This window comes from Miniopterus schreibersii (genome assembly GCF_964146895.1).
Source record: "Miniopterus schreibersii genome assembly, chromosome: 9".
NCBI classification, from domain to species: domain Eukaryota; kingdom Metazoa; phylum Chordata; class Mammalia; order Chiroptera; family Miniopteridae; genus Miniopterus; species Miniopterus schreibersii.
The window spans coordinates 79,630,432-79,654,938 of record NC_138118.1 but is presented as its reverse complement, the minus strand read 5'-3'; the positions used below and the strand labels follow the sequence as shown (position 1 = coordinate 79,654,938).

At 51.3% G+C, this 24,507-nt stretch overlaps 1 protein-coding gene across 1 annotated transcript in view; it reads right to left on the bottom strand.

Moving 5' to 3' along the window:
* Positions 1–750: 750 nt before the first annotated feature.
* Positions 751–24,507, bottom strand: part of EEPD1 (endonuclease/exonuclease/phosphatase family domain containing 1) — a 74,236-nt gene continuing 50,479 nt past the window's right edge. The window contains exons 4-8 of the mRNA XM_081147688.1: positions 11,790–11,900; positions 9,901–10,035; positions 7,566–7,704; positions 2,850–3,044; positions 751–1,478 (exon numbers count right to left, since the gene is read on the bottom strand). Coding sequence (XP_081003814.1) covers positions 1,279–1,478; positions 2,850–3,044; positions 7,566–7,704; positions 9,901–10,035; positions 11,790–11,900 — 780 coding nt within the window. The 3' untranslated portion in view covers positions 751–1,278. The remainder of the gene's footprint in view (positions 1,479–2,849; positions 3,045–7,565; positions 7,705–9,900; positions 10,036–11,789; positions 11,901–24,507) is intronic.

The following is a 24,507-nucleotide window of genomic DNA, read 5'->3' as shown; positions in this document are numbered from 1 at the left end:
GGCTCGGCAAAGGCCGGAGGGAGAGGCGGGGTTTCTGATGGCCTGGTGCTCAGGTCCCTGAGGCTGCCCCGCCCACCTGCCCCCAGGGCCTAGCCTGGCGTTGCACCATGTGTGATGCTCGAATAAAAACATCCATTCCAGGACTTTTCATCCACAATCCTGGAGGGAAGAAGAGAAGGGGCAGGAGGGGAGGGGAGGGGCCAGGCAGAAAGGCCACACAGTGGGCAGCTCAGGGGTGGGGTGGGGGGAACTCTGGGGAAGGGCGGGGGATTGTTTAACAAAAACAATCCAAAGGGGAGCAGATACATTCTGACGGGGTATCATTCAGCAAGGACAAGAAATTAGCTATCAGGACACACAAGACACAGAGGAACCTTAAGTGCAGGTTGCTAGTGAAGGAGCCGGTCTGAAAAGGTGACTGACTGTGTGATTCCAACTACATGACACCCTGGAAAAGGCAGAACTGTGGAGACAGTGAAAGACCAGAGGTTGCCACGGGTGGGGGAGGGGAGATGCAGAGGAGGAGCTCTCCATCCTAAGGGACCATGCCGCAGAGGGCAGGCGGTGCAGGACGGCCGGGAGGGAGGAGGTGATGTGAAGACTCTATAGAGTCTGGGGGGGGGGGCTGATGGGGGTGCGAGAGGCGCCTCTGCAGGGCAGAGATGAATGGAGCTGGCCCCCAGGAGGTGCTGCTCTGTGTTCAGGACCCCTCGAGCTACGGGCCCCGGAGGATCGGAAGTGGGCACAAAACACCTGCAGCTGGGGACCCGGCCCTGGGCTCTCACCACAGCCAGGCAGCTTCACCTCTGTTTATTTGTCAAAACAAAGCTGAAAATCGCCACTCGGAATATTTGAGAAGAACACTCAATCACGGTTAGAAGCTTTATGTAATTTGCAGCCAGAACATCGCAGGCTGGTTGTCAGAGACTAGAGCTCCAGGCACTTCTCAGACAGGCCTCGCAGCCTGGAACAGCTTGCACACTCCCTTCCAGCCTCCACGACTGTTCCCTGTGCTGCAGCCCAGGCGGCAATGGACGGCCCGCGTCTGCAGAGGCTGGCGGGCCAGGAATCAGAAGGCATTCTGGTTCCCGCTGGGCTTCCGATTTGGCCACTGCACCTCCAGCCCCCACGAGGTCCCAAAAACATCCATGAAGAAGGAGGCAGGTCCCGGCCCAGGTGCTGACGGCGGGACAAAGACCACAGGCAGCCGACCCTGTATCTCCTGGAAGGGCTGACCCTCCTGTGCCCCTGCAGCTAAAGTGGAAACACCATCTGGTGTCATCGCTCGTGCTTAATGTTGGCTTCACTCCGCTCCAGGGTGACCCCGCTGCCACTCCGAGGGCCGTCCCTCTTGGTCCCGTCCCTTTCCACGTAGAACTCGGCCAGCACGGGACAGTGTTCAGACGCCACTCCGCCCCAGGACCAGTTGTCGGGAATCCATGGGTTCGTGAGACCTTCTCTCACGACAGCACAGTGACCTGAGGGAGAGGAAGAGACCCCGAATCAGGGAGGAGTCAGCGGGGCCATAGTCTGCCAGTGGAGACCTGAGCTGCCCACGGAGGCCTGGGGTCCCTGTCAACACTCCTCAGCTACCAGAGTGCCCTGCACTGGAGATGTCTCGGCCACTCTGATTCTCTGGACAGGTGACCCTGCCTAGTTTAGGCCCTGAAACTCCTAAGTCCAGGCTGCCGGCCCACCCACATGCCCGTTGCCCGATGGGTGGCCTTCTCCTCACCACACGCCACTTCTAATCTGATCATCAGGAGTAATGTGACACAGGGACAACTGTCTCACCAAGACATCCAAAGCAAGGCTGGTGGGGGGAATACGTTCCATAAAAAGGGGGGAAAGGGCAAGTTACAGAGGCTTATGAAATAGCAAATATTTTTAAAATAAAGATTTGGAAATACATAAAGCAAGAAGACAATGATAGTTCCAAACGCCAGTCCAGAGCAGTGACAAAGCACAGCCATGGCCTCAGGGCCGAGCCACATCTCCGTCAGCAGAAGATCTGACTGTAGCCTCCACATTTCTAATTGTTTTCTGACCCCAAACAGTCATCTCAGCAGGTGCCTGGTGTGGTGGGAGCTGCTCTTTAGTGCTGAGATTACCCACAACACCTGGTCCTTGTGGGGTCCTGTCTAAAGTAGCTCTCCCATTCCATCCTACCGTGACACTACATGACATGTCTGCTCACCTTGGGTGACACTACATGACATGTCTGCTCACCTTGGGGCACTGCGTGTCCATAGACCTCAGGCCACACCCAGCGCCTGAATGTGACAGGGCTGGAGAAATGTTTGCTGAATGACTAAGTGTCCTTAAACTTAGGGTAAGGTAACAGTCCATCTCTGAATCGGGTCTCCACTAGCCCGTGACCAGGTCTGCCTGGGACACTCTGTGCACTATTATATACCAGCAAATGCCTTTTCATTGCTTTTCACACCTTCACTCTTTTTTTTTCTTTTTTTAAAATATTTTATTGATTTCAGAGAGAGGAAGGGAGAGGGAGGGAGAGATAGAAACATCAATGATGAGAGAGTCATTGATCGGCTGCCTCCTGCACACCCCCTGCTGGCACATGCCCTGACTGGGAATCGAACCACGATCTCCTGGATCCTAGGTCGATGCTCAACCCCTGAGCCATGCCGGCTGGGCCCACCTTCACTCTTAAAAGTAGCCCCGTGGGAATGATAATTATAGTCACCTGAACTATAGCCCTGTAAACGCCCCGCGGAGGTAAGGCACCTCCCGACTCCTGCTCACCCCAAACGGTCAGTTGGAACTGTCAGCTCGGACGGGTGCCTCTTACTTCCTTTCTGGGTAGGAGAAGGGAGCGATGCCTTTACCTGTGAAGACCTTCTTTAAGCTTTTGCTGATCCAGACGTTGTCCAGAGACCTGGAGCCTTGCGGGTTCCTGGTGCTGATGTTGGTGAAGGTGTGTGCGGGGACCAGGGGGTGGAATCTTTCTTTCCTCAGGATGTCGTGGTCGCTGCTGTCTGGGCCTTGGCCAAAGTCCCCTAAGACAATCACGTCCCTTTCTCCTGGAAGTGGGAAAAGGAAAATCAGGAGTGGGAGCCGTGCTGGGAAGGCAGAACACCCGGTGCTGACCACGGCCCTTTTCAAGGGGGGTCGCGAGCCTTGACTGACCCCCCCCAGGGACTATGACCACACGTGGTTTTCATTTCCCCAATTTTTCTAAACTCCTCGGGCAAAAACCCCCAAACCTCTAAGAGGAGATTAGTCACATGCTTGGAAATGGGGGGGGGGCGGGTGGTGCAGGGTCACCCCCTTTCCAGCTCATGTGTTCCATGAGAATTTGCAAATCTCAAAAAACATTGAGCACAGAGGAAAGACCACGCGAAGACACAGGAAGAGGTGGGCACCTGAGAGCCAAGGACCGAGGCCTCGGGAGAAACCCACCCTGCGGACACCCTGACCTTGGACTTCTGGCCGCAGGACCGTGAGAAAATGAGCGGCCCAGTCTCGGGTATTTTGTTAGGGCAGCCCCAGCCCATCAACACTGAGCCACAGCGGAAAGCTTTCTCTTTAAAGTATTCTCAGCGTTTCCCCCACGGCTTGATTTACACTGGGGTGCATGGGGTGGATATGAAGAACTGTCCACAGTGAGCGGAAGTCTGGGAGGGCCGTGGCCCCGCCGGGCTCTGCGCAATTCCCATCGACAGCCTGACCACTGCCGCGTGTCTCCAGTTCCCCTCGGGGAGCTTGTCATCACAGGGAGTAGCGTTTCTGTCACACCTTGCAGGGGAGGCTTTGAAGAAAGCAGTTCATAGACAAGAGCCAAACGTACCCCAGACACCCGGCAAATCCCAACCCGGGCCCCCCCAGGAATAGGCTTCAGTAACAATGGCTGGGAAAGAAATCCGAAGTGAAATGACACAAGCCACCAGCAGAGGGCGCTCGTGCGCCGCAGGGGACCCTCCTCTAGGGGCGCGGGGCAAACGGGACTGAGATGGAGGCCTTTGCCGAGGCTCCGCTGTGTGGGCAACAGAGACGTACCCTTCACGCTAAATGGGAACGACCTTGGCACCCAGAGCAGAGGGAGCCGAGGCTGTCCTGAGAAATCAGTGCCAACTTCCAGTGGGAAAGCTGACCTGAGAGGGACGTTAACAAGTCACACCTGGCCAATGTTAATAACCGTCCCGGAGCCCTCGCCGGGTGCCAGGCCCTCTCCGCAGGTGAGAAGCTGAGGCAGTCACCGAGCCAGCCCTCAGGTCCGGGCTCTACATTGAGCTAGGATGAAACAGCCGTGAGGACGTGAGTGGCTGGCTGGCTGGCTGTGCACTGCAAAACCCCAGGTGCCTGGAACGGTGCCTGGAACAGAGCCTGCTGCACGGCCAACACTCGACAACCACGTGTGGCCTGAACTGGCGAATGAGGCATGAGGAACCCTCAGAACTAAGATGCCTTTAGTGTTTGAGAGGAAAGGAGAGAAAGTTGCTACATGCATTGACTATCGAGGGAAACTGAAGGTTATAAAAGACTGAGGCAGAAGGTTCCCTACAATGAGAGAGATTTTCAGTGGGATGTAGGCCTGAGGAAGGTTGGGCTACAGAAGACCATTTGGAAACCAGGAGGGATGCTAGTTGTCCAGGGTCCATAAACCCCGCTGTGTGTAAGTTCAGGAATGAAAATGATGGCTGTCTTATTTTTTGTTTATGAAGATCTCAGCTCTTTTTTTTGAACAGGCACAGCCGGGATTCTTACAGCTCATCTCCTCCTGGTCCGTCAGCGGCGGGGAAGCCATCGAGACAGTTCTTATCTCTGAGAAACTCAGGGGTGCAGAGGCCTGAATTCTCTGACAGTGACCCCTGGGTCGGGCTCCTTGGTCCTTCCCTTGGTTTGCAGAAGTGAAGGGAGAATGCTCCAGGCCGATTTCCTAGGGAGCCTCTGGGTATATAGCATGCCAATGACAATGGCAGGAACTGGTCCCCACGGAGGGATGGTCCCCGCAGATGTCAGGCACTACTATGTGCCAGGTTGCAGTCTTGCTGAGTCCGCAGAGCAAGCCCCGTGGGGTCTGAGAGAAGAAAACCCTGCCACCGGATGACTGGTCCAGCACCTGCTGACGTCAACCTGGCGCACACTCCAGACAAAGGCAGAAAGGCCCAGAGTTCACTAATCCAACCAGCTCTGTTCACTCCGATAGAAAGAAGCCTGTGGAACAGAGGCTTACCTTTGTTTTATTAATTTTTGTTGTTGCTAATCCTTGCTCAGGGATAATTTTTCTATTGATTTCCAGAGAGAGTGGAAGGGGAAGAGGGGGCAGAGAGAGAGAGAGAGCAAGAAACATCGATGTGAGACACGTCGATTGGTTGCCTCCCACACGCAACCAATCGGGGGTGTGGGGTTGAACCTGTAAACCAAGTTCATGCCCTTGACCGGGAATTGAACCCGAGATCCTTTGGTACGAGGGCCGGTGCTCTAACCTCTGAGCCACACTGGCCAGGGCGAGGCTTAGCCTTTGTTTCAGCTGAACCGCTTGTGCCAACCGATGTGGCCTGTTGCACCCTGGGCAGGCTGAGCGCTTCCTGAATCCTTGGGTCTGCTGTGTCCTCAGTTAGCAAGCGGGGGGTTGGGGGACCACACTTGGGTGATGTGAGTCACTGCCCACACCCGGACGTGTCAAGGCCGAGCCATGCTGCGGGTCAACAGCCCTTTGAGGACTTGGAACAGTAACCAGCCCAGATTTTCTGATGAAACCTGACCACTCCCTGGATATCAGAAAAAAAAACCTGGGAGCCCTTAAGGTCATCAGAGAAGTAATAGCCTGGCATCTTTCCTTTGTTTCCGTGTCAAAAAAAAGAGAAAACCTTGAGATCAAGAACAATAGAAACGGCTACAGATTGTAGAAGCTACCAAGCCAAATAGTTTAAAGGCTAACTGTAGGTGAGCAACTTCCCACGTCGCTGCTCCTTGTTTAGCCTGAAGTCTCATAATTTAAGTAGAACGGCACATCAAAATGCAAGATCCGTAATAATGCTCATAGCGGTCAAAAGATGGAAACAACCCCGTGTCCACTGGCCGATGGACAGGTAAACGAACTGGGATATACATACAGGGTGGGGCAAAAGTAGGTTTAGAGTTGTCTATATGGGGAATAATACAGTCATTAATAATAATACAAGAATAAACTGTGTGTCGCCTACTCACAACTATAAGCCTACTTTTGCTCCACCCTGGATACAATGGTATAGTATCTGGCCTTAAAAGAAATTCTGGCGCCTGCTACAGCGTAAAGGAAACTGGAAGACATTAGGCTAAATGAAATGAGCCAGACACAAAGGACAAATACTTTAAGATTCCATTTCTATGACGTCCCTCGAGCAGTCAAATTCACAGAGACGGAAGGTAGGATGGTGGTTCCCAGGCACTGGGGGGAGGGGGGGAGTCAGTGTTTAAAATGGGGACAGTGCTTCCGTTTGGGGTGACACACTGGAGATGGTGGTGGTGGCAGGAGCACAGCAATGGGAATGTGCTGAATGTCACTGACCTGCACACTTAAAAATGGTTACGATAGTAAATTTTTATGTTATGTATATTTTACTGCAATAAAAAAAAAGCTCAAATATAAGGCTGTAGTTTGGCCAAATTATTTTTGTAGACGAATCTTCATGAACTAACTGTGAGGGGCCAACGTAACAAGGAAAAGGCTTAGAAAGCTAGAGAATATCGGTCAAAATTTTAAAATATGAATGAGAATTCCAGGCTGTAAGGTCAGCATTCAGAAAATCCGAGCCCACCTGAAAACGTCCCAGTCTTTGCCGTCACGGCAACTTCTCCTTCCAGCAAACCACACGGAGAAAACCTCTGCACTGCTGGGGGCAGAGCCTGGGAAACAGGGAGCCCACCTTCTTCTGAAGTTCTGCCCTTTTTCATGTTCTCTTAATCCCTCTGGCATCTTCCGAGTCCACTCACATCCACCCACAGACAGTTACCGAGCCTACAGCGCCTCTGTGAGGGCAGGGCTGTGGGGTCCCCCAGGACGTGGGTCCCCCGTCGGGTGGGACTTCACGTGGGCAGTGCTGTGAGGTCCTGCAGCCACTGGAGGAGCTGAGATGAAAACCCACCTGTTCTGAGAGCTTCGGGCCCTTCAGTGCCATCTGCGTCCCACCAGGAGAAAAACTCCATGTGCCGCGGACCAGGACTTCCCCGCCCCCTGTCCCTCGGTGCCGGCTGCCCCTCTTTCACAAGACAAGCGCGTGTGGAGAGGCAGGTGGCAGCACACTGACAGCCAGGGCTGGGGAGCCCAGGATAAGCTGTCACGGGAAGGGTGTCATCCTTCCCATCAAAGGCAGGCTGGAAGAGCCACAAGGCGGACACTGCGGCCCATGTACATGAGACGCACAGAGACAGCCGTCACCACGCACAGGGCCCGGGCTCCAGAAGGTGCAGGGCACGACTGCCTCCAGAGTCCTCGCTGGGCACCACTGCCAACTGAACGAGCAGCCTACAGGACCAGAGAGATGCTCGGCGGAGGCCACCCCGGCCTGCCCACGGAGGTGGGAGCCATGACCCAGCCACAGAAAGAGACCTTTTCCCACCTTTCAGGGTTTCCTGCAAGGTCTGGGCGAAGCTGACGGCGCGGTGGCTGTCGCTGTGGTTCTTGCTTGGATTCTCACCCCCCGGGGGGATCGGGGTTGCCAGGTGAAGGTTCACGAGAGTCAGGTCATTACTTCCCACCTGAACAGGAGGAGACAAAGCAACAGGGGCAGCTTAGGTGCTTCTAGTTCCAGTATCCGTTACCACCGATCCACAAACAGGCTCACGCACGATGTTGGCAACAGAGCACAAGGCTGCTCCCACCGGAGGAGAGGCAGTGGTCCCTGGAAGGTCTGTTCGGGGCACCTGCAGGGCTGAGAACTGTCTTGTTCCTTAATCCAACCCCCCACGTGACACCCACTCCTCCTAGGGCCTGGGAAGTTGGGCACATCTGGAATTGTCAGGGTTTTTGTTTTCCCTCCTAAGTAACTACAAGGGAGGGGTGGTGGCTCTAGCAGCTGCTTGTTAAGAAAGACTGGGGGTCTTCCCCAGGTGGGGGACCGGCCTGGATCCCCTGCAGGGCCCACTGTGGGACCTGCCTCCTTCCCTACCCCGTATGTCCTGCCCACCCGAAATGGGTTCTTTCCCTCTAGAGCCTCCTACACCCCGATGTTTGCTTTCACCTGACACGTCAAGAACGGGAGCTGGCCGAATGCTGGCCGCACGGGCTCTGCCCCGGTCCTGGTCCCCAGGAAGGACCCGGGGGTGTAGGTGCGGAAACTTGAAGACGGGGCTGGTCCCCTGAGCTCTGCAGCGCTGCTCAGCTGCTGGGGTTTGGCAATCCCCACTTCCGTTCGTCAAGGCAACCACTCTAAACACTGCCGGGAAGGGAGGGCGTGCAGGGGACTCCCTGGGAAGTGGCAGCTGTCATTTGTCTTACAGATATGACCCTGGCTTGTGAGTGCCACCACCCAGCCTGAGAGCTTCCTGCAGCTGTGGCTCTGACCACAGAGGAACCAACTTCAGGCCGTGGGCAGGGAACCCCGCCTGGGGAGCCTGGAGAGAGAAGCCACATCCCCGTCCTGCGCCATCTGCTTGGCCTAGAATGTGACACGAAGCACAGGAGGCTGAGTGGTTGCCTTGGGAGTTGATTGCTTCATTTAGAAAATCTGGACCAGTCATTCCTGACATGAGAGCATTTTCATTGGCCATTAAAAATAGCCCACCTTTTACAGACACTGGCGGGCTCTGGCTGTGGCCCTGCTTGGCCGAAGCCAGTACAACCCTTTCCATAAAAAGGGACTCCGATGTTGTTCGGAGGGTTTAAAGATGATATGTGTCTGGTCTCCACATCAGTACCATCAGCAAAACCCCAGGAAGCCTACGTGTGTGCTCACGGAGTCCCTGCACCTCTACAGCTACAGGTGAGAGAAGAGCATGAGCCCCAACCAGAGTCAACAGCCCCAGCCCGTGGGGAGCCCAGCCCCCAGCTAGTGGATCCCAGGCCCAGAGAGGAACCGAGCTGGGGCTGGGGCAGCTCTCAGGCTCCAGAACTGCTCTGGAGCCCACAGAAGGGGACATCCCAACGCACAGCAGGCAGCCTGCCAGGCTCTACGTCGAGGGACCACACCTGCTGGACCCTGTGATGTCACAGGTAAGTGCTGAGGGGACAAGGTCAACTGATTGCCCACTCAGTGATCTGTTCTGGCTGCTGGCCTCTCATCCCTCCTGCCACTCAGTGTCTGACTGTCTGCTGCTCTCTAACATTCCCCAGGGCACCCAGGGACCTGAGGGACAGCTCCGCTCTGTCTGCCTGCTGCTCTGGACTCAGGTGGGACAGACAGATTCCCACACAGGTGAGGGCTCATCCAGAGCTGTCCTGGCCCCACAACCCAGAGGCTCCTCCCAAACCCCCTCCAAACCCAAATGACCCTCACGGGGCCCCCTTCTGCCTGGTAAAGAGGAGAAGGTCCCCAGAACAGTTCTGCTGCCCTGTGGTCCGGAGATCCCCAGATGCCGACCCCGGTAAAGAGTGCTGGGGGTGGGGATGGCTGAAGATGGCTGGAGGGCAGTCCTGGGCCCTCCTTGGAAACTCTGTAGGTTGTGGGGTCCGGGAATCCCTGATTTTAAGAGAATCTCCCCACGAGACTTGGATGTGCCAGGTTCGGGAGCCAGCACCTGCTGTCTGTCCTTCCTGCCCAGATGCCCGAGTTCTCAGAGCCCGAGTCCCTCCAAGTCCCTCTCATTCCTGCCCTGTACCGTTCACTGGCCCAGGGAAACCCAGGAGGGGACACAATCAGGGCAGGTGGACGAGGCTTCTCTGGCTGAGAGCTTAAAAGGGGGCTCTTCTTCCCTTTTTAGAGAAAGGGGACCTTCCCAGTATCACGGAGCAGGTACCTTGAACCGCGCGAGGTACGGGCTGGGGCCCGAGGGCCTGCCGTGCCCGTTGCCTGGCGAGCTCTCCTGCGAGGCGGCGTCTCTCAGCTCCACCCCGGCCGAGGTGTCCCACAGGAATCCCGAGAAGCCGGCGCCCTGCGGAGGAGAGGGGCGTCAGTGTGGACAGGGCGGGGCTGGGGCGGGGGGACCGGGCAGGAGTCGTGGGTCACATGCTCAGGGCTGTTTCTGAAACAAACGCTCACCCGAAACCACAGCGTGCTCCTTGCTGCCTTCCCCTCAGATGGCCCCTACGGCCAATTTCCCAATTCCGAGGGCTTTCCATACAGCCAGGGGCGCCTGGCGCTTCTCTTTCTGTGGGCAGGGGTTGGGGGAAGCCCAGACTATGCACAGAAGGCATCTTTTTAGTCATCACACCCCACGAGGTAGCCAGTCCCACTCCCATGGGCCAGATGAAGACTCAGCTGCTCAGAGAGGTTAAGTAACTTCCCTAAAGTCCCACAGCAGGTAAATGGCAACGCTGAGAATCGAAATAAGAAGACCCCAAAAAGTGGGTTTGCTAACTGATCACCTGCTGCTTACAACACATGGAGCCTGGCACCTGGGAAATGCTCCATAAATATTTGCTCCATAAATAAATATATGGTGAATGGAGGTCAGGGCTAACTCCCAGTGGTGGAACTGGTCAAGGGCCACTACAGGTGGATGGAGCCCCCACACGGGGGTCTGAAGCCCAGGAGCAGGGCGCTGTGAAGACCTGGAAGGGGGCAAATGGTGGTGCTGGCGGGTCCCGGAGCTTGGTGTTGACCCCTGCCGTCCCTGGCAGTTGGGGGCCATTTGTTGAATGGATGACTACAGAGTGTTAAAGGGACTATAAGAAACCCGTGAGTCTGCGTATGTGTGAAGTGCTATTAACAGCAACAAAAAATGAGCAAGATGCTACGGTTTTTATGTGGACTGAGGAGGAGACCCATGGGCAGAGTGGTAAAAACCAGACATGGTCCACCCACATGGGCTGCACCCACAGTAACCATCTACGCTCCAAAACATGAAACCGGAGAAACAAGATTTAAAGCATGTTTAAGCAGTAGCTAAAAAGAGAGCTCATGGTCAATAAATGACTGGATAATTTAAATCCAGCATACATTTACAATTTAAAAGCCCCGAATCTCAGTATCACTCATATAAGGACAATTTATATGTGTTTATAAGCCTAGTTGGTATAGTGTGGAGATAAAATTATAACATCTGCGTTTATAGGAAAATTATGCGATGACCCAGTTTCCAACTCATGTTTAACTAACAAAAGTCTATTTTAAAATCTAAAACTCCGCTGATATTGACTGATATTGAACCTTCCAAATGAGCAAAATCTGGTCTTGCATATGATATGCAACAGTGAACACAGACAGCCACATGGGTGATACCAAGGAAAGGTAATTCAAAATTATAATCTGCTGAAAATTGCCACCATCTTCACATGCACAATTTATCCCACTGAAAGCAAACACTTGGTGAGTGAATTAAGTGACCCCCAAGTTTTCAGTCAATGAGCAACGGGGTCTCCATGCGCTCGGCAGAGGCAGAGCTGTAGGAAGAGACTATGAGGACAAAGGACAGAAATGCTCCATTTGCTGCCTCGGCTCCAGACAAGATTTCTCCCCCCTCCCGACACCCCAAACTCCCACTTCCACCTGGGGAGCCAGCTGTCTGTCCCTATCTCAGCACTGATGAGCCAAGAACCAGGGCCTTTTGAAACAAATGGTAAAAATGGGCAGAAAGACAAAACTGTATCGAGAATGTTGGCAAAGGACAAGTTAAATGTCTGTGATGAGTGAAAAAGGAAAGTTCAATAAAATGTTAAGAAGGTGCATGTTGTGGGAGGAGGGTACCTTCTGGAGCTGAGTCGCGGGCGTGTCGGCGACGATGGCCTTCCAGCACCCCCGGGCCCCCTTCCACCTGCGGATGTTGGGCAGGACCGGCTGGTTGAGCTCCGCGCAGAACTGCAAGACAGAGCGCGCGTCAGCGTGGGCCCCGGCGGCGCCCAGGGCCCCAGGCAGCGCCGTCCTGGCCCACCGCCCCATCTGGACACTTGTCTGCGCATCTGCAGTTAGATGGCTCGGGGTCAGCAGTGGACGCCAGGAGGCAGGGACTATACCCGAGTCACCTTTATAAAGCCAGCCTGGCACAGAGCATGGTGCCCAGTGACGCTCTCCAACCACCTGCTGGGGAACCGGGAAACTCCTCAAGTCCACGAAGGACAAACTAAAGAGGGAATATTGCTCGTTGGAGCTAATTACCGAAATCACTGCCTCAGTTTCCACCTGACTCTGAGTCTGCCTGGGCAGTGTGCTCCCCAGGATCGGGTCACCGTGGACACTGCTGTTCTGACGGGGGCCTCACCCCGCTGCATCCCCTTGGCCAGCTCGTCCTGGCTGGTCACCATCCTCAGATGGGAAATGAAGCACTTCGGAAAACGCAGCCAGGATTTATCGACTGTACCTTTAGGGACCCAGGGAGGAAATACTCTTCACAAAGGGTCCAGTTTCCTGCCAGGGAAGCATTAGAGCTAAATCCGGGAATCAGTAAGAGGAAAACTGCTCTCCGCTGCCCAACTGGTACGCCATTGGCCTCCACGCAGGGATCCCAAACCCGCTGCTCACCGGTGTCTCCGAGCAGGCACAGGCAGGCTCTATTTTTATTTTTACTTATATTTATTTATTTATTGTTAATCCTCACCTGAAGATATTTTTTCCCATTGATTTTTAGAGAGTGTGGAAGGGAGAGGGGGAGAGAGAAAAACATTGGTGTGAGAGAAACACATCAATTGGTTGCCTCCTGCATGTGCCCCAATCGGTGCTGGGATTCGAGCCTGCAACTGAAGTACGTGCCCTTGACCAGAATCAAACCCACAACCCATCAGTCTGAGGGCCAATGCTCCAACCACTGAGCCAAACCGGCTAGGGTGGGAGGCTCTATTTTTAAAAAGCACCCCCCCCAGGTGACTAGCCAACCAGCCAGCACAGGGAGCCCCAGCCTCTGAAGCCCACCCCTGAGCTGGGAGGAGCCACCTGCAGGCAGCCAGAAACAATCTCCCCCCTCCTCACCATCCCAGGACCTTCAGACACCTGAAGACAGGTGACTCTCCCATTCACGCCCCAACCCTGCCCAACTGGAACAGTCTCATTCCTGGCGACACCACTATGATGGGGAGGGCGGCCATGAGAAGAGTTGACACAGGGTGACACTGTTTTCCATGTGCACCGCTCCCAAAGATGGTCTTTGGGAGCTCGAGTTGTGCTAGTCAGAGCTCGATCAGAATCATCTGCAAACTTATTAAATATTCAAATTCCCAGGCCTCGACGGGACCTACTGAATCAGGGTCACGGGGTGGGGCCCAGCAACCGGAGCTAAGTGCCACAGGGAACAGTGGAGTCTGAGTTTACGGTCAAGGTTATGCAGCTGGAAGTCAGAGGGAGGGATGAACCGAGGGTGTGTGTCCTGCCCTCTGCCTCAAAGGGGTGGGCCAGCCCGCCTGCACCAAACCCTTAGATCCTTCCTGCCGAAAGTTTCCAAGGAAAACAAAAGCCCCCTCTGAGAGCCCTCACATCTGAACCTGCCAGACATGGCTTTATTTAGAAGAGTTGGTTCTCAACTTTGCAGCTTTGCCCACATAGCAGATGGAAGAAATATACTCTCATAAGTCAGGATGGCTCACCAGGTCAGGCAGGGTGGAAGGAGAAAGCAGGAGGTGTGTGTGCCTGGAAACAGCCTCCCAGGTAACTGTGATCCACACACCTGAGTACTCCAAACTCTCCCCTCCCCCACGCCTCCTGTGCTGCTAAAATCCCGGGGCTGACCCACCACCTGCCGCCATCAGAATCGCACTGGTTCTTGATAAAACCACAGGTTTGGGAACCCTGTCCCTGCCGCAATCAGAATCTCTGAGGCCAGGACCAAGGTGCGCACTACAAGGTCCCCAAGCAGCTTCCACCTAAGGTTGGAGAAGCTCTAGGCAAGGCTAGACAATCGCTGACGTAGAACTCGGTTTTCATACTGTTAATCCTGGGCTCTGGAGAGACAGCTTTTATTACTCAACACAAGCAAATACCACTGCAGCCCCACCCGCACCCCGAGGGCATTTGACTGGGGCTCTTTGCACACAACCCCATGAGATAGGGCCTGGCTCACAGCAGGCCTGCCGCAGACACCTGCAGAATGAGTTAAAGGGATGTGCCTTGGGGACCTCCTCTTACGGCTTCTCTCTTCCAGGATAAGTTACAGGCACCACCTTGGGCTCAGCTAGTTTCAGACCAAAAGGGTGACATCACCTTTCGCACCCGGCCCACAGCCAGCTGGTCGGGTGGCACAACCCAATCCGCCCCATCCTTTGGCGTGGCCACGGGGGGGGGGGGGGGGGGCCTCAAGGTCAGGAGTGAGAGAAGTGGAAAAACGGGAGAGGAAACACAGGGTCCTCACAGACCCTGAAACTCCTCTCTCCCGCTTTCTCTGTGACAATTGCTGTGTGAACTCCACGAAGAAGCTGATGGAGTTGACAGGACACTGGGGTAGCTTTCCGGAGGCTTCCCCCAAACACAGAGAGCAGGCTCCACTTACAAAAAGCTATACAGCTCTCCTTAAAGTCCCCAGCCCCACCCAGGCAAGCCGCCTGGGATAAGCACTTACCTTTAACAGGCAGTAATTTTAATAGTTTAAGTTTGGGCAAATCCAACAATAGTAAGGAAACACAGGACGCCAACTTACGAGCAGGTTTGCTTCTGAATCCTCTAAACAACAGAATCAGAGCGGGGTGAGGGGAATAGGGAGGAGAGACAACCGACATCTATTAAGTGCCGGCGCTTCCCATGGACTGTCCCAGGTACCCTACCGACAGCCCTGAAAGGCAGCATGGCGAGGTCGCCCATTGCCAGCGGGTGGCCGGGCAGGATGAAGCCCAGGTTCGGCCAAGTCTAACGCTCAAACGCACTTTGGAGAGAAGGCCCAGGAAATGGTTAAACCAACGACCCATGTGACGTCACTGCGCCACACACATTACAAATTGTGGCTTCTCCGGAGCTGAAACCTCCACAGCCACCGCCCTGATAAAGTCAGTTGCATCGTCCACGTGTTGGTTGCACGGGCCTGCGTTCACAGCTCTCCCGGGGGCCACCAACACATCGGACCACAGCCTTCCCCCGGCAGGGACCAGGGCGCCCCAACACCCAGCCAAGGGCTTGGAGACCCGTAAGGCTGCCCTGCTCTCCCAGCTCAGTTCCTTCTTCACCCCTGGAGAGAGGTGGTGAGCGAGCAGCCCCATCCCTCTGCCCACAGGCCCCGTGGAGGTCAGCTCCGCGAACATGCTATCGCCATGGGGCCGAAAGGAACTCTGGATGGCTGCTTATCTCTGTCTAAACATTCTTATCGCGCCGAGGAAGACCAAACGCAAACAAGGAGGCTTTTCCTTGGCTGCCAAAGCCAGCTAATCATTAGCTGCTCTCACAGAGTCAAGGGTAGTGACACACACTTGCACCCCTGTCAACAGACCATTGCTGGTGTTTCTAAAAGTTAGTCATCACATGTTTCCTGAACGAGGTGGTTAAAAATAAGCAACGGGCAAGGAACCTTCCAAGGGCAACTGAAACTTTTTTTTGCAAGGGCAACTGTACCACGGAGAGCGAGGGGAAGTTGAAGATTTCACGGAAATGAAAGTTAGAACAGGAATGGAGAGACATTCCCAAAGGTGCTCTTCTTCGCCGAGTCTTTGGATGTTAAGACTCCTAATCTTAAATGAGAGTTAAGACTTGGGCAGTAATTTTGTGCTTTTTTCCCTCTCTCTCTCTTTTAAACATATTTTTATTGATTTTATAGAGAGAGGAAGGGAGAGGGAGAAAGAGATAGAAACATCGATGAGAGAGAATCATCAATCCGCTGCCTCCTGCATGCCCCACACTGGGTGGGGATCAAGCCCGCAACCCGGGCGTGTGTCCTGACCAGGAATCGAACCGGCGACCTCTTGGTGCACAGGAAGATGGGCAACTGACTGAGCCACACCAGCCGGGCTCCCCTTCTCTTTAAACAGAGGCTTATGTCCTGATATAAGGACAAGCTCATTATAAGGTAATTTGTAAAATAGAGGAAACAGAAAAATTTCAGTCAAATACCACTGGGCGAAGACAACCACTGCTAACACTTTGGGTGGCTTTCCTTGTAGCCCGTTTCCTGTGCATTTTATTAATGTATGTATATCTGTCTACTCATACAGACACACATACTTCTGTGTTCTGCTTTTCCCATTTATAATGCTGCTACAGTATTACAAATTCTTCCAAATGCACATCACGGGCCATCTACCAGGCTATCATATGGATGTGGCGCACCATCCCCTGGTGCTGGATGTGCAAAGGGCCTGTGGTGGGACTGAGCCTGGCGAGTTTGCAGGACAGAAAGGTCAACGTGGCTGCAGCACAGGGGGTGAGGGGCAGAATGGTGAGATGAGCTTAAAGGGATGGTTGGAAACCAGGCAATGCTGGGCCCTGAGTGCCCTGGAAGGACTTTGTACCTTACCCTGCAAACAATATTAAGATCAATAAAGGCCGTGAACATGAGACCTGTATTTTGAAAAGGCCGCAGGGCTTCAGTGTAGAGTGCAGGGTGGAGCAGGGCCAGCGTGGTCACACACATACCAGTGAGGTAGCAGTGAGCGATGAAGGTGACCTGAGCCTAAGGAGAGCAGCGGGCAGATCTGAGAGAGAATTAGGAAGTAAGCGAACTTAGCTCAAAAGAAGTGAAGACAGGTACTCATGTGTGAATGCTCACGCCAGCCAAGAGATGGACACAGCTCAAGTGGCCATCAGCTGAGGAGTGGACACACACAATGTGCTGCCTGCATACACTGGGTCAGCACTGAACCCCAAGAAGGAATGATACTGACACCTGCTCCCACACGATGAACCTCGAAACATCCCGAGTGAACTGGCCAGACACCAAAGGCCACCTAGCCTGTGGTTCCTTCCTACGGAACGTGGAGAACAGGCAAAGTCACAGAGCCAGGGAGCAGATGGGCGGCTGCCGGGGCGGGAAGAGGAAGGAGCGGGCAGGGACTGCTTCCCGGGCACTGGCTGCTCCGCTCCCGTCAGAGGTGACGCCTGCACAGCACCGTGAAGGCACCAACGCCACTGAATCCTCCACTTTCACCTGGACTCTAAAATAATCAGTCTACGATATGGGAATTTTATGTCAATCATAAAAAAAATCGACTTGGGCAATGGATTCGATGTTTAAGATAAAGCAGAGGAGCCACGGTTTTCATCTGACAGACCAACACCAGGTGCTATGGCTGTGAAGTCTGGCTGTCCCTCATGGAGCCCCGAGTGAGGCGGGGAGCAGGGAGTCGGTGCCACCGCCCTGGGGAAGCTGCCACATAGGGTCGGTGCCACTCCCCTGGGGACACTGCCTCAGGGAGTCAGTGCCACCCTCTTGGGGACCTGCCACTAGACAGTTTATTCCAGAGTTTTCTTGGTTCGATTACTGAGCGCCTGGGAGAGGAGCACACAGTCCAGTCATTTTTGGAATGTAGGTTTTTCAAAGCTCAAAAAAGACAGTTTGGGGACAAATAAAACAAGTACATCTTCCCAAATTAGGCACTAAACTTGTGAGTAATGACTGAAACTAATTATTCCAAGCGGAGGCAAGTCTGAAAATAGCAGTAGGTTTTGGAGTGTTTTGTGGCTATTTTCGGGGAGTGGAGGAAAGCTGCAGGCAGAGCGAAGCGTCCGGATCTGAGCAGAAGCTCTGGGGTGGCCGCACCGCGGCTGGAACCCCCTGTGCCATCCCATGGATGCTAATGCTCTTACATCGCTTGAGAAATGAGCCCACAGTGAAGGCCAAGGAGTCGGAGTTTCCTTTGGTTCTTCCTAATGAACTATTCAAACGTTCAACAGGAAACGCCAGCGACAGATGTTACATTTCACTTGTAAGCAAAAAGGCTGCCCCCACTTGTTAGCGGACCGTAACTTACTTCCTAAGACAAACCACGGCGATTCGGCCAACCAACCGTGACGCCTCTTTTTCTAGAGCCTTCCTTCTTTGATGTCAGGTGAATAGGCTCAAAGAAAGGTAAGAGGAAGGTAGACAGGGGAAAGACGGTCTCTAAAGCCAAATAAAGCCTCCCATGGGGCAATTTATTATTTTATTTTTTTAATTTATTGATTTGAAAGAGACAGAGGAACATCGATTTGTTGTTCCACTGACTCATGCAGTCATTGGTTGATTCATGCCTGTGCCCTGACCGGGGATCGAACCCTTCCTTGGCAAACCGGGGCCACATTCTTGCTAACTGAGCTACCCAGCCAGGTCAGGGCCATTTATTAATAAGAGCATTTTACCCGTAAGGTTTCAGACATGGCAACAGGAAGGGTAAGGGCCAGGAGGAGAGAGAAAGCCAACACAATCGGGTAGGAAACGATGATTTAGCTGCTTAAACTCAAAGAAAATAATTTAGGAGCAGAACAAAGCTGGCAGTGGCCATTAGCTGCCATCCCGCCCCTCCCATGGGAACACCCACATATTTTTCAACCCTAGATAGATAGAGATCTTCTCTGCCTATAAACATGAGTTCACTCTTAGACTCTCTCAGATGCAAGACTCCAGCACTTTCCACGCATTGTTTCTGTGAAGAATCCAGAATTCTTAGGAGCCTTCCCATGAAACAGAATTAGTACTTGCAGGCCCCCGGGGAAACTGCTCTGGTGGCGTTTTTCTTATAAAACGCCAGCCTTCAGCTTCTAAATGGTGTTTACGCAGCCTGCCTTTCTCGGCGGCAATAATCATAAACATAACGACTGCAGAGCCGGGGGTGAGAGCATTACTGATTCATGACTTACTTTATTTTGATTTGCATGATGCCAAATCCTAGTCTTTAAAGCCTGCATATTTCCTACTTTGTTTCAGGGCAAACCACACAGATCTGGCTGTTCTTTTCTGTGCAGGCAGCTAGGGACGGAGGAAGCCACAATTTCTCATTCCCGGACACCCGATGGCAGCAGGCACGACAACCACAAAGCAGCACCCTCATTCTGGAGTGTGCGGAGACGCACGGGCTCTGAACTCCCTGTGCTCACGGGAGAAACGGAGAACAACCCTCCAACTATCTCTCCCGCAACCTCCTTTGCCATTACATTTTTGGCCAGAGGCATTTAAAAATAGACAAACTGCCCAGCCAGTGTGGCTCAGCTGGTTGAGTGTTGACCCATGAACCAAGAGGTTGCAAGTTCAATTCCCAGTCAGGGCACATGCTGGGGTTGCAGGCTTGATCCCCAGTAGGGGGCGTGCAGGAGGCAGCCGATCAACGTTTCTATCTCTCCCTCTCCCTTCCTCTCTCTAAAAAAACCCAATAAAAACATATTTAATAAATAAATAATAAAATAAAATAAAAATAGCCAAACTGCCTGACATTAATTTTGTAGGCTTTTCGGGCTCCTTCCAACATACCGGAGTGGGTGGCGCAAAAGCAAACAGGACAGAAAGAAGGGACGTATTACAAAGTCAAGTGGCACACCAGGCGCCACGGCGGTGCCCACAGCACAGGAGAAGAAATCATATTAATGAATCAGAACGAGAGCAGGGCTCATCTGCTAGAAGGTTCACCACGTGCCACACATCAGTGCAGGCTCCTTACACACGTCGCCTGCTGTGACTCACTCCTCGGCCCTGCGACAGAGGCCTTATCCCCACTTAAGGAATGAGGAACACGGGGCTGCAGGGATTAAGATCACCCAAAGCAAGTGGCTGAGCCAGGACCCAAATCCCTGTCTATCTGACCTCATTACGCCACTCAGCTTCCCGCCAAAGCAGCTACAAGGAGGGAAGTGATATGATCAAACTTGGGTTGCAGAAGAATCGCTCTGGTAACGATATAAAGGAGGGAATGGACAACAGAAGTAAATCACAGCGACCAAACAGTAACTTTACATTTTCATTTTTCTCTCTGCTTGCAAATTTTCTAGAAATTTCACTTTTCTAGCCATAATATAAATGGCTTGAACTTTTGCTGATTAATTGGCTTGAACTTTTTTTTTTATTCCTCATTAAAATCCTACACAAGTGGCCAGTCAAGAGATTTATTTTTTTCATGGCTTTTCAGAGAGAGTGGAAGGGGGAGAGAGTGAGAGACAGAGAAAGAGGGAGAGAGAGAGAAACATCGATGTGAGAGAGACACATCGATTGGTTGCCTCTGGCGTGTGCCCCGACAGGGCTGGGTGGGGAGGGGATCGAGCCTGCAACCGAGGTACATGCTCTTGGCTGGAATCAAACCCGGGACCCTTCAGTCCACAGGCCGACGCTCTAACCACTGAGCCAAACCGACCAGGGTAATCGGCTTGAACTTTATCTGTGTAGAAAACTTGCATTTATGTGCACACACACAGTTAATTCTTTTTCATAAATAAGAGCTGATTAAGTGCTGTTAATAAATAAACCAGAACAACATAAAAAGCATCCCCACCATGCCTTGAACCGATGCCTAAAAATACTTGTTTCCTCTACCCCTCTTATTCCCAAGTGCAGCCACCTACACCAAGTGCACAGCAAGGACATCTGCACAACAAGGAGCAGAATGAACAATCAATATGTAGCAATTTACTCCTCAGCAGGGTTTCAGCTGGGTGGAGACAAGGAGGGAAGACCCAGCTTGTCTTGTCTGATAGAGAAGATCAGCAATAACACAAACTACAGTGTCACAGTTTTATAATCGGGGGGAAAGGCTTTACTGATCCCCCAGGAGCTGGTGTCAACATTGGGACTCAGGCAAAAGCCCAGAACTTTTTCCCTTTCCCATCCGAGTTCAGACCTTTGGCTCAAAAATGCTGAAGATCTTGCTTTAGTCCTGGGCACTTGTCCCGGTGGATTCCAGGAGCTGAACACATCAGGGAGATGCTCTGTGACTCGTTGTGATTTGACACAGCCACTTAGATAAATCTCTTGACTGGCCACTTGTGTAGGAAGCCATGACAGGTAACCAAGGCAGGTAATTTTGGAGGGACCCATTAATATATGGGGAGCTGCTTTGCTTCGTCTAGCTGTCTTTTCCCACCTAATTAATTCTTCATGTGAAAGTGAGCCTGTATTTCATGGACAAGAGTTTGGTAGAGCCAGCTTAGGGCCAGGGGAGGAGTGGGGAGGGAGCCCAGGTTAGCGTGTCATAGGGAAACCAAGTCTAGGATCTAGAAGGGGGTCTTAGATTATGTTCATAAGGGATGTCAGTACCATTTTTCTGCATTTCTACACAGACAAATTAAAATCCCAGAAAGTAGGTTGGATGATTTCCCAGAAGTTTTGAATCTCATTAAGGCCCAAACTCGCCATCACAGTGCCACCCAAACAATATTTTATCACCTGTAGGAATTATTTATTCTAAATGGGTAGTGAACGATTTGATAGATCTCTGCATTGAATTAATTGTGTCAGAGCATGCTTTCATGACCAGCTCAATCAGGATCATTTTACCTGCTGAGAACATCAGCATAAAAAAAAGGTTTTTAGCAACTGAGCCAAACAGTTTTGCCTGCATGCCCTTCTGTTTCATTTTAAAATGACAAATTAGCCCAAATTTGGCTGAATACAAAGTCGTGCTCTCAAGAAATGAATGAATCATTCATGAAACATCTCAGAATTCTGTCAAAAAATGAATTGAAAGTTTTCTCGTACCAACTCATTGTTAGCATTTCCTGATAAGAGAAGCAGTTGAGGGTGGACCGAATGAGACAGGAAATTGCATATGACTCCCATCACCATGGCGATGCGGGTGTTTGTATGAGGTGGTGGCCACATGCAACAATTTGGAAAGGAATGTAATGAGTTGGGCAGATTTTCTTTCTGTTGAAAAGCAAAATAGAGTCAAGAGACTAAGGAAGCAAGAGGGAAAAGTGCTTAGGATATACCAATGGACAAGTAGAGCCCAGCCAGTACTGGAAGAATCCCAGAGCACGCCCTCTTTCCCTCTTCCAAGCCAATAAATGGTCTAGGATGGCAGTTTTCAAACATTTTGACCATGACTCACAGAAATAAATAATTTTTATATGGCAATCTGGTATATTTGTCTGTCTGCCAACTATGCATGTATGCATGTAAGTATGTATGTATCCATCCATCTGTCCACTCATCCATCCATCCATTCATGTATATATACATATATATACATATCTATATCAACATCTATATCTATAAAATGAAACAAATGCTGGTTGCAACTTACTAAGTTGATTTCATAACCTATAATTTGAGAATCAAAATCAGGTATTTCTTACTGCAAAGTTCTTGGTCTTACTGGAATAGCATGACGCTATCTCCTTTCATTCTCTTTGCTAGACTGTGTGAAATGTTTTGTTGGACTTTATGTAGAAAAAGCCTTTGAAGTTTCCTCAAATAAACTAAATTGTGTCACTAAAGTCAGACCAGCTTTGAGACACTGAGTAAGTGTGAGTCGCTCTTCAGAAGCCCAATAAATAAAGTACCCCTTCAGTAAACACAGTGCAGAGGCATACATCCAGCTCTCAAAAGTGACCTGTTCCTAATATGATTAACAGATGAATGTTTATCCAAGACAATGGAGGCCAGAGGGCAGTGGAATGACATATTCAAAGTGCGGTCACCCAAGAATCTTAAATCCAGAAAAAGCACCTTCTGAAAATGAAGATGCAGTGCATTCCCAGACAAACAAAACTGCAAGAATCCATGGCTAGTAGACCTTCCTTATAAGAAATGGTAAAGAAAGTTTTTCAGGCTAAAAGCAAGTGACCCCAGTACAACTCGAATCCTCATGAAAAAAATGAAGAGAACCAGTGAAGGCAATTGTGTAATTATAAAAGACAGTATAAATGCATATTTTCCGCCTTCATTCACACTGTATAAACAACATGTAAACTGTTGTATTATTGGGGCTGTAACATAGAGAAATGTCATATAGTTGACAGCCCAGAGGAGCTGGGCAGGAGCAAAGATGGAATAAGAAAATTATGCCAGATGGTACCACAGAAACAAACAAAGAAAGCCAGAAATGGTAGATAAAAAGGTTAACATGCAATTCCATAAACATATAGAATGACAGTTCTTTAAACATATACGTGTTCTCCTTTCTTCTCTCATCTTCTTTAAAAGACATAAGAATATGTAAGGTAATGATTCTAACAATGCATAGTCATGTCTGCAGCACATTTAGATGTAATATGTGTAACAACAGCACAATACAGAGAAGAGGGAATGAAACTACATAGGAATAGTGTGTCTATATCGTACTGAAATAAGTTAAAATAAATCTGATAAATTAAGACGCAAATGTTAAACTCTAGAGCAACCACTAAGAAAATAAGTAGCTCAAAACATTTAGAGTATAAAGACAAAGTAAGCAACCACCAAGGACTACCATCCCAGGGAAAAGACAGCGCTCGGGCAGACTCGCTGGGCCAGCAGCAACCTGGAAGAACCAAGGTCCAGGCGTGAGTTCTTTCCTTGCCAGTCCTAAGTTCATAGCATTGTATCTAAATGGCCCCAAAATTTAAAAAATATTTTCAACCTAAATTCATTATGTATTCATCATAAAAACAAATAGCTATATAGAAAACGACCAAAAAAGAGTAATTGCATATAAAAATGCTCATTTCTAGATAAAATTATTTCATAATAATTTCTAGTGATTGAAAGCCAACGTTTTTTTAAATAACAATGTTTGGGGTTAGGTTGGAGATGAGCTCAGGTAAGCTATGATTTATTGGACTAACTGGGACGGGACGGGCTCTTAAGAATTATGGGGAGCCGGGAGGGGATGAAGACTGGCTGTGTAGGGTGAGGATTGACATTCAGGAAAACTACGAGCACAGGAGAGAAGAGAAAGCACAACAGCAGAAAGTACGACTAGTAGTGACACAGTTCAGGTTTGGGGCTAAAGATGTCCGAAGTCACCAGTGAAGGAAATGATGCTAGAAGAATGGCAGTGCAGACATCCTACCAACCAGACGGTCCCCTTAGGACAACCAACATGGGATCAAACCGTATGTCACAGAGCAGTAACTGCAGGGCTGCTGCTTCTGCACCAATGGGGCTGAACCCTGACCACATACAGGGTGCTCCAGACGACCTTGGGAACTATGACTCACATGGAAGGGTTGACTTGTCCATTCTCGAGGAACATTTCTTCCCAAGGCTACCATTTTGTGGATGACTGAAGCTATTTCAAAGTTTCTGGGGTGGAGCAATGAATCCTACTCTCCACCCCACCCCCCCGCCCAGCATCCAGAAGTGTGAACCTGAGGGGCTCCATGGAGAAGCTTCAAGAACATGTAAATTCCCCTGGCCAGGTGGCTCAGCTGGTTGGGCAAGGGGAACACTTCAACTTCTCCCATTTCCTTCTGAAAAACTCCAAAGCTATTAACTTCTAACTCTACTGTCGCCCACCACGAGGGTTCAGCTAGAAGAGTCTCTGACTAGCTACTAGGTGCAAATACCAAGTTCAGTTTGTCCAGTCCCAGGCTCGCTGGTGAAACCACACATACTTTATCTCACACATGAAGCACCCGAAGACTCAGCGATCACCTGCTCCACCTGTACAGACACTGGACT